This window comes from Telmatherina bonti, assembly GCF_933228915.1.
Source record: "Telmatherina bonti genome assembly, chromosome: 24".
NCBI classification, from domain to species: domain Eukaryota; kingdom Metazoa; phylum Chordata; class Actinopteri; order Atheriniformes; family Telmatherinidae; genus Telmatherina; species Telmatherina bonti.
In genome coordinates this window covers 22,163,619-22,183,651 of record NC_136633.1, presented here as the reverse complement: position 1 = coordinate 22,183,651, position 20,033 = coordinate 22,163,619, and the positions used below count along the sequence as shown (strand labels likewise).

Sequence of the window (20,033 nt, the reverse complement as noted above, 5' to 3'; positions counted from 1 at the left end):
ATCAAGCATGTCTGTAGCCACTTTGGAGAGTTTACTCCAAAGGGCTCCATATGTTATCCATTAATGGTTGTTTATGTGTGATAACCAACAAGCTTTTAATGTCTGTTGGGAAAATGATAAAAATAAAAAACTGTTTGGTCTGTCTACTGGGATGGTTTTTTTTATAACCCATAAATTCCCATTATCTGTTATGTTGAGCTGTATTTTGTTCCTATGTGACCTCCTGTGTAGAATCTTTATATTTAGTGGGATGATTAGTGTCTGGGCTGCATGAGGAAGTTTATTTTCAGCAGTGAGATCTGTGCCAAGCAGCTAGCTTGCCTACAGCAGAGTTACAGAGACCATTATGAATGAAATTTTAGACCAACACCACACATTACCATGTATTTTAAATGATCCCATAATGCTGCATTCGATCTGACTCGGACTCTATGGCGTCATAACCATTGGTTTCTGAAGAGCTGAATTGAGGTTTATTGGGCAGTTCCCTCCATTGCCGTTTTGGCAACGTCACTTTTAATGTCTCTCCTGGAAAATACAAAAAAGGGCAAAGCAGTAGAGCTGAGAGGGGGGTTGTGAGTGTGGGGGTGGATGATTGACCTCTATTGAGTTGCATGAATCTAAATCACACTGTTAGCCGGCTATTGGGCTATTGTGAAGAAATATGCATTTTCAGAAAATCACTATAATTTCATTGGAATCTGTGTAAAAGGAGGGGGCTGGCACGCCGTGTTCACACAATCACTCACATTCGTACACATTGAGCTCCCTGGACCACACAGTCACACACATCCCGCAGCACTTAAATTTTACCATCATCTGTGATTTGTTGCAATAGTATCTGCTGCCGAATGAGCTGCAGATGCTGCCAATGGCCGTTACCTTGGCAATGCCACAACAAGCGACATTAGTCCGCTCAGCTGGTTCTTGTTAAAAACATTATTTTAACAGTAAAAACGAGTAATTGATCTTGTATTATTTCTTTTAAGTGACCATGGTATAAGTGGGATAGTGCCCTCCGAGGTGTCCATGATCAGAAATGAATGGACTTTGCAGAAGTGTGAACCATCCGATGCTACCTGCTGTAGACTGGAACAGAACTCCAGACTTGTTGGGGCCATTGATATGGCACACCTTATTTGGGTCAAATAATTGCAGCATAAGGGCCACAAGTGGTGTCTTGGAGCAGGAAATTATTTAAAACCTGCAGGACTCTGGTCTGTGAGGTCTGGAGATGGGGATCCCTGGTACAGGATCAGCACCATGTTAGTGTTTTGCCGTTAGCTTATCAACTCTTCCACCTTTGCACAGAAATACAGTTGCAAATGCACAAATTATCCTTTTAATATTTTAATCATACAGTTTTGCTTCTTTTCATGACTGAGAAGCAAAAAGTAAGCTAATTAAAACAACCAAAGAGATTCAGACATGATTTTTCTGCTAGTTTATCTCTACTTCTTACTTTCAAAAGAGAATTCTATCACAGTTTCAACCAAGCTGGTTTGAGCCAGATGTGCATGAATGATGCAGGAAATTTCCAAAAATGAAACTCATTAAACAACTTTTTAATTATCCCCATTTCCCCCAATTTCTCTCATGTGTGGTATCTGCTGCTACCTGAAATCTGCTACGACCAAACAAAGTCCTCCCGGAGTTTTATTTCTTCACACTAGAGATGCTTTTATAGATGTTGAAATGAAATATTCATGTGTGTTGGTACAGAAAGATTGCCTAAACTGTTGGAAAGAGCTGTGGATTTGACCTGGCCATCACTTGTTAGTGGGACACACACACACACATCCGCACACAGATCCCCACATCCACATGTACACATTCACGCTGAAACCAACCACTCCCTTGGTCCCGGAGGCCACAACCAGCACCAGGGCACGAGCCCACCCACCACCACAGCAGCAAGCCCAGCCCACCCAGTGCAGGCCGACTCTCCCCCTCGAGAGATGGAAGACAGCACCAGAGCACGGGACCCCCTGCCCAGCCCACCTTGCAACGGCTCGACCACCCGCCATGGAGCCAAGGCCCGCCAATCCCTCCCCCGCAAGCAGCCCACACACACACACTAAGTGATGGAGCTGAGTACAGGGGACCAGAGAGAACAAAATTCATCCAACTGATGTTTTGAAGAGGCAGACATCTCATTACTGATGTGATCTGAAAGGTTTCTGAAACTAAGTAATGCTTAAAATCTTTTTCTTTTTTTTTTTTGTTGCAATTCATGAGAATAGTTTTCTTTACCCAAGTGACCAAGTATGCAAAGAGAGGCAGAGGCTGGGATTCTACATTTGAGCCATTTTGATAAATCTCTGCACATTTTTTATATTAGTTTGAGGTTGATTAAATTAAAGAACTGTGCTACCCTGATAGGAAGTTGCAAGTCTTTATGATTCAGGTTATACTTTTTACTTTTTGTAAATCTAAGTCATTCTAGAAAATTGTTGCTGAAAATGTCAAATGATCTAAATGTTTGTTTACAATTACATCCTCCGAGTGCTTTATTCCTTGGTTGCTCCATAGAGAAAAGTCCTGCTTTTTTTTTATTTTTTTTTATTTTTTTTATTTTTTATTTTGCAGGATATCAGGATTGTGCAGGATGGGTGTATATTTACATTGGAAGAGTGATGACTTAGTTATTTTAAGGAATTCCCATCAGCCTGTCAGAGATTAACTAATATTAATGCTTTTAAAACTATTATGTTTGAAATTTGACTAATAAAGGGCAAGGTTTTGATTTCTAAACTTCCACAGAATGCTTGTTCAAGATCTAACCATATTTTGTCTAATGGGTGAGATTTGCACCATTTTGAGATGTATTATAACCTGTTGACTAAGTAGTAGTAATGGAAATTGGACAGGTCTAAATGTCTAAAACCTTTCGTTTTCTGTAGAGTTTTTAAGCTAATTTGTGGTGGTTTTTCCAGAGAAATTCAGAAATGTGAGTCGAATGACTTAAACCACTTAGGAGATGGTTTAAAGGGTATTATGGAGAAGAGCTCGTTGATTTTTGGTAAAACCATCACTTTAATCGTGGCAACTCTGCCCATGAGTGAAATGGGTAGAGAGCTCCAGCGTGTGAGATCATCCTCTATGGTTTTTAAAAGCTGAACATAGTTTAATTTTGTTAACTCTGAAAGTCTGGAAGAATTGTTTATTCCCAAGTATCTTATATTTCCTGGCTGTAATGTGATAGTGGGTATATTCTGGAAATAGCAGTTAATGGGCAGTATTCTGCCCTTTGTAAAGTGGCATTTAAGTTTTTTACAAGTTTTTATTTTATACATTGGTCTGTAGCGTCTCCTTGTGGTTTGTAGTGCTGTTTTATTTTGAAGAAGCCAAATGTAAAAAGTCTAGATGGCCGAACGCAGTTATGAGTCGCTCGTGTGTGAATTTGTAGAAAACGATTGTTGCCTTGGACAATAAGTGTATCCGTAAGTATGGAAATGTGCATATGTTCATTTTGTGTTTATTTTGGTGTAGCATATGTGTATTTTTTCGTGCAAGTTATGAGCCTAAGTGAGGTTAGTTTTAAATTACATTGTCATTCATCATTAGCATTTGGTACGGAGAGTTGTGGTTAATACACGTTTTGTACTGTTTTCAGTTTTACGGTTGGTCAGAGAGGACAATGGCTGAACGCCATTCTTCAATAAATCAGGTCAAGGATACAAAAGCCTGTCTATTGGAGCACCGTTATCTTGCAGTCTAGCCTTACAAAAAAGTAACTTATGGCGAGGACAGCATAGGCAGAACTGACGACTTTGACCAGTTAATAGAATAATCTGAGAGTAACGAGAAATCATAGACTAGTGAGGTGGTCTTTGATAGCGAGGTTTGTGAATTCTGTAGGAAAAGTAATATATCATCAGCATAATGACTTATTTTGTGTTCTATATTTTTTCCTTGGATGCCCTCGATATCTTTATTTTGCCTGATAGCAGCTGCTGAGGGTTTAATAAAAATGGCAAATAGTGAGGGTGAAAGTGGACAGCCTTGTCTGGTGCCTCTCTGTAAACTGAAGCTTGGTGAAATCAGATCATTTGTATTCACACAGGCCTTGGGTGAGTTATATAATATCTTTATCAAGTCCATAAAAGAGGGTCCAAATCTGAATTTTTGTAGAGTTGCTAGTAGAAATTTCCAGTTTACAAAACTCTCTCTGCATCTAAAGAAATAATTTTCTAAATTCTTAATGGTAGAGTAGTTTATAATATTGATGAGTCTGTGTGTATTAAGAGGATTGTCTACCTTTTATGAAACCTGTTTGGTCATGATGTATAATGGGAGTTGTCTTTCCTAGCCTGGTCACAAGGGCTTTGCAAATTATTTTAAAATAAACATTTGAGTGATATTGGTCGATAACTGTATGATAGTGTAGGGTCTTTATCTGGCTATAGTAAGTAGCTAATGTTAGTGGAGTTTATATTTGGAGGTAATCTATTTTTCTTAATTTTTGATGTCATTTTATGAACTACAGGTGCTAAAATTCAACAGGAAAAAAATCTGGGCCTGAAGCTTTATTGCTGGGCATGCACTGGAGGGCTTTATGCTGTTCTTCTACTGAGAGAGGTGAATCCAAGGCCGTAGCCTGTTCATAATTTAATTTAGGAAGGTCAGTGCTACTGAGGAACTTATTAATATTGTTGTCTAATGGATCAATTTGTGGTGTGTATAAGTTTTGTTAAAAGTCCCTGAATACTAGATTTAGTTCTTGATGGCCACAGGTGATATTTCCTGATGGGTCTTAAATAGAGGCTATGGTATCTTTTTTTTTATTTTTTATTTATTTATTTTTACCTGATTGGCTAAATATTTCCTAGACCTGTTGGGATATTTAAAGTTCTCCAAGCAAAGACTTTGTGCTAGAACCGGTTTTCTTCTTTAGTATTTCATTTAGCTCTAGCTTGGACTTGTTTTATTCAAGACGTTATCACCTGGGGAGATGCCATAGAAATCCTCTAGGGTTTTAATGTCAAGTTCTGTGATTTTCTTGCATTCTTGATCTGTTTCTTATAAGATAAAAAACAGATTATTTGCGCTCGTGTTACAGCTGTTCTTGCATCCCACATCATGCATGCTGATGTTCCTGGAAGGTCGTTATTTTGCAAATACATATTCCATTCTTTTTTAAAAGAAACTAATAAAGTTAGTTTCTTTAAGTTATGATGTGTTGAATCTCCAGTTTTTAGATTGTGATGTGGCTTCCTTTTTTTATCAAAGTGAAAGAGACTGGTGCATAATCACTAATATATATGGGGTGGATTTTAACTTCTGATATATTTCTCAGCAAAGAGCTGTTAGCTAAGAAGTAATCTAATCTAGAATATAAGTGGTGAACTGATGAAAAGAATGTGTATTCTCAAAGTAGGGTTGTGGGATCGCCATGCATCACAAAGACCAAAATCCTTCATGTATTGTTTTGACAATATTGACAGATAGCCAGTCACTGCTATTTACAGTAGCGTTGACCCTGTCCACACCACAGTTTAAGACAAGGTTGAGGTCTCCTCCCACAACGACAATATCATCTAGGTGGTTTGAGAGTGCAGCAAAAAAAGGAATGGAAGAGTCATCATTTGGACCGTAAACATTAGCTATGCATATTTTAAGATTCTGAATAGACAAGTTAACTATAATAAATCTACCTTTTAGATTACAATTAACCCTCACAGTGCAGAAAAAGAAGTCAAAAGTAATTTATACAGCTGACCTGGGATTGGTAAAGCCAGGGTGTAATTGATTGTTCCCTGTTGAGCATTGCGTTCACAAAAGGTCGGTCCACGGAGATGGCCGTGCATGAGCCGTCATCCATGAATCTTTTCATTTTTGAAGATCTCATGGGGAAACTGGTCACTAAGGCTATAATTTGAACCTTTGAGCTCTCTCCCACAATGTTTGACCTGTTATTTATGCTTGAAATGCTGGAACATTGCCACAATGGGTCATGGTCGGCTGGGAGCGGATTTTCTAGCTTCGATACAATAGACCCGGTGAAACATGACGTTATTAACGGCTTCATCTGGGAGTTTGAGCTGAGTTTTGATTAAGTTTTTCACCGTAGCTTCTGGATCTTCTTTAGCGTGTTTTGAGATGCCTGCAAAGACTAAATTGTCCCTCATGCTGCGTGATTGTAAAAACAGATACTTTGCTCTTATTTTCCCATGAGGTCTCTTTGAGAATAGCATTTTCCGAAGGCTAACTCTTGGCTTTTAGATTTGTACTGGATATTATACATGATCTATCGGCCAGTATGTACGTGTATCATGCTGACATCCACCCTCATTGATAGTCTTAAAATCGCTTTTCTTTCTCCGTTCTGCAATAAATTAGAAAATGCTTAAATGTGCTGAAAAAGTCCTGCTAATCTGCTGCTAAAGATAAAATGATGAAAGATAATGTAATTAAACTTTAATAAAAGCCAATGGTTTGCATTAGAGCTGGTGATTTAATAGGCTGTGCAGGATGGATGGAGAAAATAGGCTAAAAATGTCCATGTTAGTCATTTCTGCTGCACATGAACGTCCTGAAGATGACGCTATGTTTGAAACTAGTACATCTGACCACACCAGTCACATTTGGCAGTAAAAGGAACAAAAGGAGCTGAAATGCTGTTGATCGTCTGGTAGAGCAGCTTCAACGGACTGAGCTCTCCACTCACTCAACGGTGATGTTGAACGTGCATCTTGTTGTGGAAACTTGTTTAAACTTTTCTCCCTGTGACCCAAAAAAAGTTTCAATTTTCCTGACGTCATTCTTTATAAGACAAAACTACATTAAAAAGACAGTTATTCCATGATCAAAGGAGCTATTCATATTTGAAACGGAGAAGACCAGAGTCTCTGAGGCGACAGAGGTGATTAGCATGCATCTGAAGGGTTCGCCGTTCGCTTTTATCTCTGCTGGGAAGTCCCTCAGCAGTTTGTCAGGTCAATGCTACAATTTTTTTTTTTTTTTTTTAAATTGTCTAAAATATTTCTCTCTGCAGTTCATGTTTAATGTTCTTTCCCTAACATTAACCTGAAAAAGCATCAGATGCAAAATGTGTATTATGTTAGTATTTTTTTTTTTTTACATTTTACTATTTCTTTGACTTGCTGTTTAGATTTGGAGATCCAAGATGAGTATTATGCTTGACGCAGGAGATGGACGGGAAGTTTAGTCCATCTTCTGTTTTTGTTGCGTAATTTGGTGCATTTCCACCCGCAACTGATCAAATTTTCTTAACCTGAAGATCGGGCAAAGGGGAGCCTGCATGTCCAGAGGGGATGCTTCCGGCTGGATATGTTCAGGACTCATGGGCCAGGTGGAGAGCGATGTGTCTGACGGTTCTGTCGCCTGAGGAAGTGGAGGATGTTTACATCTTTAGATTATTGGTGATTGGGATTCTGCTGATTGGCGCTGGCGGAGTTCTGATCTACCTCAAGACCCATGAGATTCTGGCAACAACTGGCAGGCTGCCAGAATTCTGTAACGTTATGGCCCGAGCTTGCAGTGCACAGACTCTTGTGCTGACGGGACTCGACCGTAAGCAGAATACCAGTCTCACCCAAACTATTCATCTAGCGGCGGTCCTGGAGCTGGTCCGCAGAATAACATGGAGAGGATGTCTGCTAGAATCTGTGGAAATTGTGGAGCTGCCAGCCTGAGACCTGCTATGGACTCAAGGCCGTGGGCAAATTCTTTTCCTCGCCTTGAACCCAAACAACAATCATATCTGGATTCGCCTTCCCAACGGCCTTGGGCCGGTGCAACCCCCACTCCTGAAAACAGAAGAGATGTTCATAGACGCTCTGTCCCTCTCCTCATCCTCCCCCAGTCCCCCCCCCCCCCCCCCCCCCCCCACCTGACTCATGCCTCCATGGACTTTGTGTGTCTTGTTTGAGTTTGTGCGTAAGTGTATGAGGTTTTTTTTCTCTCTCTTCGGACCGCGTCATCTAGTGGCGCGGCCCGGAGTTGCATGACCCTTTTTCCCTCGAGCCCCCTATGATCCTAATGTATCTCTGTTCTTATCTGTTATAAGACGGCACCGGTAAAACTGGCTGCGTGGCCTAAGCTTTAGCTTGGTCCTGTATTCTTTTTTTGTCATTAATGTTACATGCCTGTATGTCAAACCTTGGACGAGCTGTCTTGAACCTTGAATTTCCCCTCGGAGATGAATAAAGTATCTTTGATCTTGACTGTTTTGCATCTCTTGCAGTTTCTTTTCCTCCATTTTATTTGTCCGATTAGACATTTTGTGGCTCTTATGTTGGGTTAAGCAGCTGTTGTCCAGTTGTTGGTATTTGCAAAGTTTCCCACCTCTTCATTGTTATGTTTTATTCCATACTGGTGATTTTTCCATTTAGCATCTTTTTGTCGTCCATCCATCCATCCATTTTCTGAACCAGCTTGTCCAGTTCAGGGTCGCGGGAAGCTGGAGCCTATCCCAGCAGTCACTGGGCGAGACGCGGGTACACCTGGACAGGTCGCCAGTCCATAGCAGGCTCCTTTTTTTTTTTTTTTTTTTTTTTTTTATATATAGTAATTTCTGATTGTGTGCCTGATTGGCTGCTGTCTTATTGTCCTGGGGGGCACTTTACAGATTACTTGACACCTGTCTGACTTTGTCCAAGTTTGCTTGATAAACACAGGTGATCCAGATCATGTACCCCCCCTGTCTGCCCAGTATGCTGTTCAGCACTGATGAAGCCATTTGTTTCATTGTCTTGCAGATTATTGCAGTTTTTGCTTTTTCTTGCAGGAGCACTTGGTAAACATTGACAGAAAATGACTTGAAATGTCATTTATACCCTGTTATCCCATCCTGTTACAGACTTTAATATCATTCAGGCTTATTTCCCAGGTGAACGACCTGATCCCGTCTGCACCTCATGCGTGCTTCACTTTTAATATTTTCATTTCATCATCTTGTGTATCATTTAGTACATGGATTGTGTGATTCGAGCTCTCCACCTGCTACCTTTTTTGTAATTGCATGAAAAGAAACTTGGACTTACAAACCAAGAAGTTTATTTGAAATAAATCCATAAAACACACAGATCCCTCAGTCATATTTGGTTATGTACTTGCATAGCTGATATTGTCTTGTGTCTGTCTTTGTCTCCGTCAGAGATGGACTCATTTCGTATCCTGCTCTACTCACTCATCTTCCTGCTCAGCGTCTTTGGCAACCTGCTGATCATTGCGGTCCTGATGCTGAACAAGCGCATGCGAACCGTCACCAACTCCTTCCTGCTGTCCTTGGCAGTCAGTGACCTGATGATGGCCGTCTTCTGTATGCCATTCACGCTCATCCCCAACATCATGAAAGATTTCATCTTCGGAGCCACGATGTGCAGGAATGTCGCCTATGTCATGGGTAAGCCTGGATAAAATGACTTGACTGATGACTAAAAATCTCCTTTCTGTTAGATGAGGAAAACAAAAAGAGGAGAAATGTAAAACATTCGAAAACTTCCATAGAAGTTTTTATTTTAAATAAAACGGATTTGTAAGTGTACTTGAACCTTCTTTAAGAGCTTCTTGGTCTTCATGGATCAGTGATCTGGCTACACACAAATGGACTTTTAACTTGCAAGTCACTGTCCACAGAATGACAGGTAAGGGTGTCACAACTGGGTATAAAATCAGGTTTCCATTCCTGTGCCTAATGGCCACTGTCCTGCAGGTTTTAGATGTTTCCCTGGTTCAACACACCTTAGTCAAATTGAGTGATTGAGCAAAACTTAAGCTGTGGGATCAATTAATTTGAATCAGGCATGTTGGAGTAACTGGATCTTCAGAAGTCAGACGTAAAGATGGATTTCTTTAAAATTATTAGAAGAGGAACAACTAATATGCGCTGCTCTTGACCAACAACTTGTCAAACTCATAACATTTTTCTTCATCAATAAACCCATTCACTTCCTGTTACGTCAAAATAAAACTTTTCAAAATTAAAGCAGTTCTTTTGCTATTAGAACCAAATGAGATGTGTGTCAGAATTATAGCAATGACTAAAGAAACACAGGCAAATCTATACTTTGTAAACTAAATATTTTAAACATTAATATTCATTGTATGGTTTGCAGTATTGATAATGAAGCAACTTGAGTGTTTACGAGGAAGAAACCATTGTGACCTTTGGTGGAAACATGGTGGGCTCTTTCAGATGGACAGTGGGCACATGTTCTGGAGTCACATTCATATGTTCAGGCAGCATTTGGGGCAAAGAAAGGCATCAGGTTCCAAGTGTCAAAGATAAAGACAATTTGCGAGGAAAAGGTACAAAAGCATATGTGATAGTTTAAGGGGGGGGGGTTATGGTATGTACATGTGTAAAAGTAATACTCGTGCAGAGGTGTATACTGGGATTTTGGAGAAGTACTGGGTAGTAGGTCGTCCTTTAGATGAAAGATTAGTGATTAAAAAATGTCCCATTCAGTCTGTTATGTCCTAGGTGAAGACACCCATGTTGCCTCCAGTGTTGATTGGTGAATGAATGTTGGATGGTTGGTCAGTATGTCAGTACAGATCTACACATCTGGTTCACCAGTTACCACCACCAGGTAGTGAATGAATAATAGATTAAATGGAAAGTGCTTGAAATGCCTTTCAAAGTAGGATATAAATGTAATCCATAACTTATTATTAGCGTCGGACAGGATGGCTTCGTAGAAAAGATCCCCACTGCAGTCCTGTTTAAATATCTATCAGCAGCCAGACTGGTGAAGAGCTGGATCTCGTTTTTAGCAAGTGGAGACGGGGATCCCTAAGTACCGCACGATATCTAAAGAGCCTGTTTTCCAGAAACCTCCTCTGAGTCTCATTTCTTTGCATTGGAGGGTAAGCATCTCTGAAAGTGCTCGAACAGTCACACATCTTCAGGAGTGTGACTTAGTGATGAGCTGGCTGCCATCAAGTCAGAGTCAAGGTGCCACGTGAGGCTTGAGTCAGAAGCATAAGAGACTGAGATCCGCTGCAAAACTTCATCTTTCCACTTCACTGTGAGCTCTGAATGCTTCAGGGGTGCTATTGAACGGTGAGGTTCACAATCCTATTATTGTCTCAGAAATGTGATGCACCATCTGTGAGGACAGGCTAGCTGAATCTCCTTTTCAATTACAGAGATCTCTGAGCTGTGATGAGGTGGAGGAGGGCAGGAGGGCCCAGCTGTCTTGGACTTGAAATATTTTTTTTCTTTTTTTTTTCTTTTTTTTTTTTTCTTTTGCTGGGTAGATTAATTGTTAGTGGAACAAGAAGTCTCCAGGATTTCCTTTCATTGTGTATAATGATTAATATTTATTAATGAAGGTTCCTAACTGCAGTAAAACGGTTTGATTATAGAAAAATTACATTTTAAATTCTAACACCTAGCTTGCAGTTTGCAGAAAAGCTAAATATTACGAATGTGTGCTTGTCGTTGGAAAAGAGGTTCTTCTCTCTGCTGTCGAGGTTCTTCTCTCTGTCTGTAAATTAGTGTTTTCATTGATTGTTCTATTAAATCACTTTATTTCTTCAGCCTTTTTCATGCCACCGGCGACACAAAGTGCTTTATAAGATAAATGCTTGTGTCAAAGATTAAAAATAAACATTCATACACAGAACGTTGATAACATATTTTGGAACAATCTCAAGTTCTCTTCCACACATAGCACAGATTGTACCCCCCCCCCCCCCCCCCCCCAATAACATATAACATGACTCCCTGTTTGTCTCTAACTGAATGTAGGTTTAATAACTAAACAATATATAAATATCTGACTTGATACTAATGTGAGGAAACAATATGTTTGGGATCCATTCACACCAGGAGCATGTCCCTCCCCACCATTGCCACGGCAATCAGCCAGCACCCAGGCAGACTGGGCTCCACCCCACAGCCATAAAGCTGCAGTGTTTGACCCAGTACCACCCAAACAGGAGGAATCACCATGGCACCCCCAGACCAAGCAAGCAGGACCTTCAGCATGGATGATCCCAATAAGGAAAACACTGGACTTAAAATGAAAGTTGAACCTTCAGAAACAATAAGAAATATGAGCAACAACAATAAAAATGCATATAAAAAGACTTCACAATAACTGTGCTAAAGAGGTTAAATAGCAAAATGAAGAAGAAAAAAAAAAAAAAAAAAAAAAAAAAAAAAAAATAAATATATATATATATATATATATATATATATATATATATATATATATATATATATATATATATATATATATATATTAGTGTCTTTTCTTTCATACTTAAACTTCCTGTGACATTCGGCTTTGTACAACAGCGTGCACGTCAACATTCTGTACCATCGTTGCAGCATACTGGCGGTACAATGTTCCAAGCGGTGCGATTTTCCTCCTTTTGGCTGGTGTCTGTATCAACGCCCATCATGTTCCACATCTGCTGCCAGCTGTGAAGTCAGGAATTTTTGCTGCTCAGCAGCTGGAAAGAAAAATCTTAAAATGCTGGTAGTTTGCTGGTCCAAGTGGTGCTCTTCAAAACTTGTTTACCTCTGATCTCATGTTGATGCTCATGTTCACCTCTAGCGTTTGAGTCCTGCAACCACTTTACCTCACATCATATAATAAACAAACACGGTGTACCAGTCATCATGCGTACACGGACATGTTGCTTACGGGTTTGTCTGATTCATTCATCCCAATCTGGTCGCAAACAGCCATTACGTAGATACGATGTTGTTGTCTTCGTTATCTTATTTTCTGTTTGTTGACTGCTTCTTTGCTATCTTCTACTTTATCTTGTCTTCAGCTTCATTATCCTCATCCGTCTTGTTGTCGTCGTCTTCTTGGTTCTCCTACAGCTTGTTGTGTAGTTGAGCCATTGATGTGAATCAACTGTGTTGCACTAGGGAAACATCTCAAACCTGCAGGATGGGAGGACTGGACCTCAGACTCCTGCTGTAAATGGAAAAGGCTGGAAAACTGGCTTCATTAAAAAGTTATTGGTGATTTAACAAGACACCCAAATGGTCGTAGTTTGCTTTGTTTTCTTGATGCACTTGATGCAAAGCTAACACGCAACCAGCACAAACACACAGTGGTTAGCACTGTGGCCTCACAGCAAGAAGGTCACTGGTTCGATCCTTGGCTGGGGAGGGGTTTGGTCAGTGGCCTTTCTGTGTGGAGTTTGCATGTTCTCCCTGTGCATGCGTGGGTTCTCTCCTGGTACTCCGGCTTCCTCCCACTATCCAAAGACATGCATGATAGGTTAATTGGTTACTCTACATTGCCCCTAGGAATGAGTGAGTGTGAGTGGTTGTTCGTCTGTGTGGCCCTGCGATGGACTGGCGAGCTGTCCAGGGTGTACCCTGCCTGTCGCCCAAAGCCAGCTGGGATAGGCTCCAGCTTCCCCGTGACCCTGAATTGGAATAAGCGGTTCAGAAAATGAATGAATGCGAATGAATGAATGCAAACAACTAGTGGTTTGTTTCTGTGACCACAATGTCACAATGCAGAAGTGAACCCTGAACTTAGCACTGCCCCCTACTGGCCGAACTGACTACTGCAATGTAAAAGAGGCATTGTAGCATGATGGAGGTGATGTATGACAAAGGAGGAACCAGTTTACTTAGATAAAGGAGCAGAAATGGGCCTGAAGAGCTGCCATGTTACATTCTCCCCCTCTCTGTAACAGTCATGAGAAAGGTCTGCAGGTCTTGGGGGCAAGCAGGGTGAGGGATCCGGGGTCCCACAAACCCGAGCTGCCTCCAACTTCATGCTCTTGGAGTGGCTGCGAATGAAAACATGGATCTCTCTGTAGAAAGAAGCTGGCAAAAGCTCTCTTCACTGGGAATAAATGAAAGTGCTGGTGCTCAAAAAAATATTCCATGTGGACTCCAGCCATCAAATGTCTCATAACTGTTTTCCAAATAAATATTTAGGATAAACCACACTGCTGCACCCTGCAGATTGATCTCTGCCCTGCTGAAGCTAGCAGCACCTTCGTGTTGTCTCGCCAAGTTACCAACGTTTTAACTTGGACCTTTCTGGTTGGCGCTTTTCTCAAACTCCGTTTCTAATTGCTGAAAGTAGAAAAATGGGGACACATCTTGAGTGGCAGACAGTGAAAAACCTCAAGCTCCGACTTTAAAAAGACCTGACAAGCAAAGGGATTTCCTTCATGGACTCTTGGCTCAGATGCTTTTTAACTAGCAGGGCAGCTTTTTGTCAGCCTTCTCTCCTTCCCTGTTAGTGCTGATATTTTTAGCTTCCCTCCTGCATCTGTCCCAGTCCTGAGGACCTACCACTTGTCTCTCTGAAACTGGAATTCCTAATGAGCCATGACGTGAACTGGAATCATTGCAGAACCATTAACGTCATAATCTGCATCAGTCAAACCTTCCCTGACTGTCTAATCAGGGTCCAATGTGAGCGAGATCGAATCTAATCAATGAGCAGGATCAGTGTGAGTAACTTCACCAAACTCATTAACCCTTAACTAAGTCATCTGTTAACACACGTTACACACATAATGAGCCGCTCATCCTTCTACCAGGCATCTATTCATCTGCGATGCTGGATGATCATCTGAATCATTCCCTTGTACCTTTCGGTGGCAGTAATTAGATTGATGTCGCAATATTGGTTGTGTGCGTCCCCCTGCGAGTCCACTCTTCAATCACATTTATGTTTCCATGTTTGTTTGTTTTTTGTTTGCCGGTCGTATGATGCAATTACCAATCAGCTCAGCAGCTTCTCCCCGCGGTGCAGTTTGCATAATGCATGAGAGTTTGGGTGGAACGTAGTTTCCAACTAGAGTTTCTACAGAAGCGGCTGCAGGGGTGTCTGGATAAATATCTGCATTTGCAGCAGTGCTTCTCAAATGGGGGTACACACATCCTTCGGGGTACTTGGAGACACTCCAGGGCGGCATTTCTTAAAGTTTTTTTAAGCGTTCCACCTCTTGTGTAATGTATTTTCACAAAAATACCTCCTAGCTAATGCAGATGTTGCAATAAACACTAGACTGCAACTAAACTGCAAACACGCTAATCGTCCATTAATAAATGCATAGCAAAGATTTTATGTCTAACAGCTGACTGTTTGCAGAAGCTGCGATTCCAGTTAGTTTTTCGCAAAATAAGCAACATTTCTAAAATTTCGACAACTGATTTGCAGGTGTTTTAATTTAATGTAAAAAAATTTTTTATAATTTATAAAAATAGAAATGTCATGTATATAATAGAAAATAGTGACTATGATTTTGCACCACATTCCGCTTCATTTCATGGATGCTCAGGAGACATTTTTGTTTTTATTTCACATTTACTTCGTGAGTGTAAATGTCTTTCCTACGTACCAATGAAACTGTTTTGAATTTGAATGTATGATAAAGAAATAAAAAGTAAAACACATTAATGAGCTTCACTTAATTTATCTTAAAACTCTTCTAACGAATAATGTAATTTCTTTTTTTAGACCTTTATCCTCCTGGATATATTTCATTAAGATAAAACCCAGACTCGATTAAATTATGTGTGTTTGCCAAAGTTGTCATAGCAACCCCTCAATTCTTTGCTAACTTGCGCTTAAAGCACCTCCAATTGGAGCTCGTCTTGGTGATAATACAGTTGTTCATCCAATGCAGCGGGAAAAACGTGAGCATTGTATCATAACTGGTTAAACTGTGAATAAATGTTGCAGAAATTGAGTCGCTAACATTGACGCTACGTCAAGCTCTTTAATTGTGTAAACTTTTCATTCCTTCCAAATGGTGGCCTTTCAGGACTTCTAGAGGTGATTGTCAGGTTGTGGTCTGTCCATTTCCATAGTAATTTCTTTGTAAAAGTTGTCAGTTTCCTATGTAGAAGAGCTACAACCCTACTTCACTGAAAACCTCCTGTAAGTTGTCAGCTGTCTTCTCCGCCATCGTGCAGCCGAACATGTAGTGTGATGTCTTCGGCAGGCGCAGGATTCCCAGCAGATCTGGTACCTGCACCAGTGCAGGCTCCACTCTGACCACCACCACATGGCAGGAAGTAATAACGCAGACTTTTCAAAATAAGTTGCATTTGGGGATTTTTCTAAAATTCAGACAGTGTCTCATCGCCATCTGGATGTTATCCGTGTACGCAGAGGCCAGACTTGGGTTGAAGAAACTTGAAGGAAGGGTTGGGGAGTATTTTTCAGCCAGGGCGACGCAGCGCAGAGTGTAAATATAAGCGTTTGGTTTGCTGACTAGTAATTAACTGGGAGACTCAGTGGCCAGAATTAAAGCAGAATCTCAAACATTAGCCCATCGATATTTGGCCAAGTGTCAGGGAGTGAAGCTTTGATCAGCGCTTGAGATTATATGCAAACAAGATGTGCATATAATGAAGTCCTCGCAGTTTAATATGTGAACAGTGGATTTAGCGATATGAGCAGCAACAGTATTGATGACTGGATGTTTCTCATGGGCACTTAAATGTGGCATTTATGGGTTTTTTTTATAGTTGTGATTCGTTTGCGCTGCTGCTGCTGATGAATGAACTAGTTAAAATTTAAATAAAAGATGAAATTGCACATAATAATAGACACAATGCATAATGAAGTTATGATTTAAATTAAGTTTTATAGCTTTCATCTCAGAACAGCGGTGTCTTCTTGTCATGATAAAACAGATGGCCGAGCGGCGATGGGCTGATGAATATTGACACGGTGCAGGAACTGTGGCACCAGTTGAAGTTGGTGCCAGAAAAAGGCTAATCAGGAGTTTGGGAGGAATCCTGGTGGGCCGCATTGTTGGGCTTGTGTGTTGGTCAAAAAATAAATTGGTGAGTTGGTAAGAACGAATCCATGCTTTGATCTGAGTGGATATCTGAGAGGACTTGAGAAGGCAGAGCAGAACAGAAATTTCTCTTCCTCCAACGCTTACATCCATATAAAACTTTCCCAGCGTCACGGCAACTCTTAATGCTTAGTGGTCAGTCTGACAGATACAATCCAGGTACTCTCCAAGTACTATTAGGTACTGTCCAGGTATTTTATCATTATTCATGTACTATCCAGGTATTCCGGTTATTATCCCAGTGGTATTCGGTTATTATCCAAGTATTATCTGGTTATTATCCAGGTGTGGTCGGGTACAGACTGAGAAAATGTGGAGCGGTTGTTTCGCTCTGTTACTGGTCTTTGGTGAAGTGTTTTGTTTGTTTTTTTTTTCTTTTTGGTGCTGGTTTAAGTTTTCAGGAATTCACTGCAATCTTATAGCCAAGTACACGTTTTGTTTAAATGGTCAGCAATAAATACATTTAAGTGAATGTTACAGTAACTGTCTGCATGCATTCAGCTTGAAGTAATATGACAGCAAAATCACCTCAGTTCCATCGGGTGAGATGACCTGCAGAGGCTCAGACCAGGCGTTGTCATAATGGGGAGTACTGGGAATAAAACGGCCACTGTGAGCTTTTAAAGACAAAATAGAGAAATATTTAATAGATGGAGATTTTTTTTTTTTTTGATGAGTAAACAAAATCTTCTTAATTGCAGAGATAAATAGATGAGCGATACGTACAACCCAATGGTCAAAACCAACTAACTTGATTTCACCAAGTTACTAACCACAGAGATGTCTTTATTTATTCCAGAAGCATCCACAGGGTCCATTTAACATTAAGGCAAACGGAAGAAATGGTCTCAGTACAGCAGATGTTTGTTTACTGAGTTGACACAAAGAGCTGAGGAAGACGAGGAGATGGGAAGCTTAAATAAGAGAGTGGGATAAAAGGGAGTGGTTTTGTGAAATTTAGATTTTTCTGTCAGTCTCTCGGGGTGTGTGAGCAAATGTTTTTATTGCTGTTTGGCTTTTACAGTTGCTGCGAGTTCTTTTCATAAAACAAACAAACCTGCTGCGTAAATACAAGAAATGATCCTTCTGGTTTTTGTTTTTTTTTGGTTTTTTTTTGTGTAATAAAAGCTAGTTGTACTCATATTGGTACTAAAAAAACCCCAAAGGATTGCAAGTAGTGAACAGATGATGGTGATGAAGATGAAGTAGGACTTCAGGCCTGTGGCAGGACGGGTTAATAAATGATCTGAGGAAATAAAGTTGGTATGTAATAGTTAAGTCATAAACGTGGTGGATGAGGTGGTCATTGGCTGGCGATCTCAGTCTACATTTCACCTGTACATATTACACCACCTTTTTTCGGGCATAATTTCCGCATTTGCTTTTTCTTTGTTTTTGACCAGTTTTTGTTAAAGAACCTCGTCTTTCTCTCTCAAGATCTTCATTCTCATTCACAGCGGCCTCACAGCAAGAAGGTTGTAGGTTTGAGCCTCGACTGGGGAGTTTACATGTTCTTACTGTGTATGTACTCCAGCTTCCTTCCACTCACTAGGCGTGCATGTTTGGTTAATTGATCACTTATCACATGTATTAGATGGAAGCATGTGCTAAATGACTGTAGAAGAGAATAAAATGTTTTTCTGGCGTTCCAACCAAGGACAGAGCTGGTTACATTCAAGTTGTTGTTGTCAAGTAAATTACCTTTTTAATGAAATGGAAAATTTCTTCTTCTTAGAAAATTTACATTTTCAACCACAGAATTTAATAATTTAATATTTCACAATGCAATTCCTTTTTAATATTTCAGTTTAAAATGTGTCGTTACAAAACACTGCAGTTTGAGTTGTTTTTGGATGAATTGTTCAAAAATAAATTGAGCAAGATATATATATTTTTCCACAACTTATGACTTAACATCAGCATGTTGTGTCGGCTAGAAAGACCTTCGTGGTCCTTCAAACCAAATAGATGAGCTTTAACTGTCCTTCCTTGAAAAAACTGAACCTTTTGACACTTTCTACTTTTATACCGAGTTGTGACACCCTCACCTGTTACCAGTTCGTATGTAGAATGATTGCAGTTCTTTTTCTTTACAAATTTGAAGTTATTTACTTTATTTTCTGTTCTTGCAGAGTACATAGAGTTTTATCCAAGTTTCCAAAAACTGTTCGTCATTTCAACATTGCCATCACTTGTCTTTGCTAAAAGTTTAAATTTATTAATGACGAGATGTAGATTCAGCTATCTTAAAATTGCCAGTTTTTTGTTTTTATTTTAAGCATATCCTCTATATAGTCAGTGCTTGTAATGGGCCATTGGAGATCAAGGTTAAACACTGACAGCTGCAGCTTGAAATTTGCTGTAATCTGCACAGTGTCTCTCTGATTTGATTGAGATTTTTACTTTTCTTTAAAAAAAAAAAACCCCCACACATTTTATGACTAATTCACATCCTGAAAATGCTGATTCATTACTAACACTTAAGCAGAACTGATGAAAACACAGTTTTTTCAGGAAACCTGTGAAAATGCGGAAAGGAACTGCATGGGGTTTCATTGCAGATGGAAGCAAATCAAGCTTTCAGGCTTGATCATTTAACTTTCTGCAGATATATCTGCTGTGATGCTTCCTTCCACGTCTCCTTTTTTGTGTGGGTTTCCACAAGCCTCATAAAAATGCTTCATCAACGATAAACTTCTTTGCACACTCGTTATTTTGATTGGTCCTTTTGATTATCTCCTACTTTGCTGTGCTTGAAGAGCAAACAGCTTCTGCATGTTCCAGTGGTTGATGTAAGCTGCAGTAGCTGGGCATGACCTCCTTCGAGCATCAACAGAAAGAAACCCCCTGTGTGGTGTTTGCCGTATTTCTGTCTCTGCTCCGCACTTTAAAGAGACGTGTGGGTCTGAGTCTCATTGTGCGAGACTCTGAATGTGAACTGTTAAGATCTGATGCGTTGACTGTGCCACCCACGTCCTTCTGCTGAGCCAGAACTGGTGCCAAGGAAGCTGTTGTGTGCAGGGTCATACAAAGGGGCTGGACACTCCCACATGCTCAGCAGGTTTACACCCTCATTCTGATCACCAACACGGCGCTCTGCAATCATTTGCAGCATCAGCAGCTCATTTTGGAGAAATAAATAAGGTTCAAGACAACTTTATTAATCCCAAAAGGACAATTCAGTTGCAGCTCTTCCACATCAAAGTCGACAATCATTCAAGAAACGACCAAAACGGAACAGAACAGTCGGGTCC

At 40.2% G+C, this 20,033-nt stretch overlaps 1 protein-coding gene across 1 annotated transcript in view; it reads left to right on the top strand.

Moving 5' to 3' along the window:
- LOC306773863 (cholecystokinin receptor-like) overlaps positions 1–20,033 on the top strand; it is a gene marked incomplete at both ends in the record, with an annotated part of 61,874 nt that overhangs the window by 14,342 nt on the left and 27,499 nt on the right. The window contains one exon of the mRNA XM_079263804.1: positions 9,122–9,370. Coding sequence (XP_079119930.1) covers positions 9,122–9,370 — 249 coding nt within the window. The remainder of the gene's footprint in view (positions 1–9,121; positions 9,371–20,033) is intronic.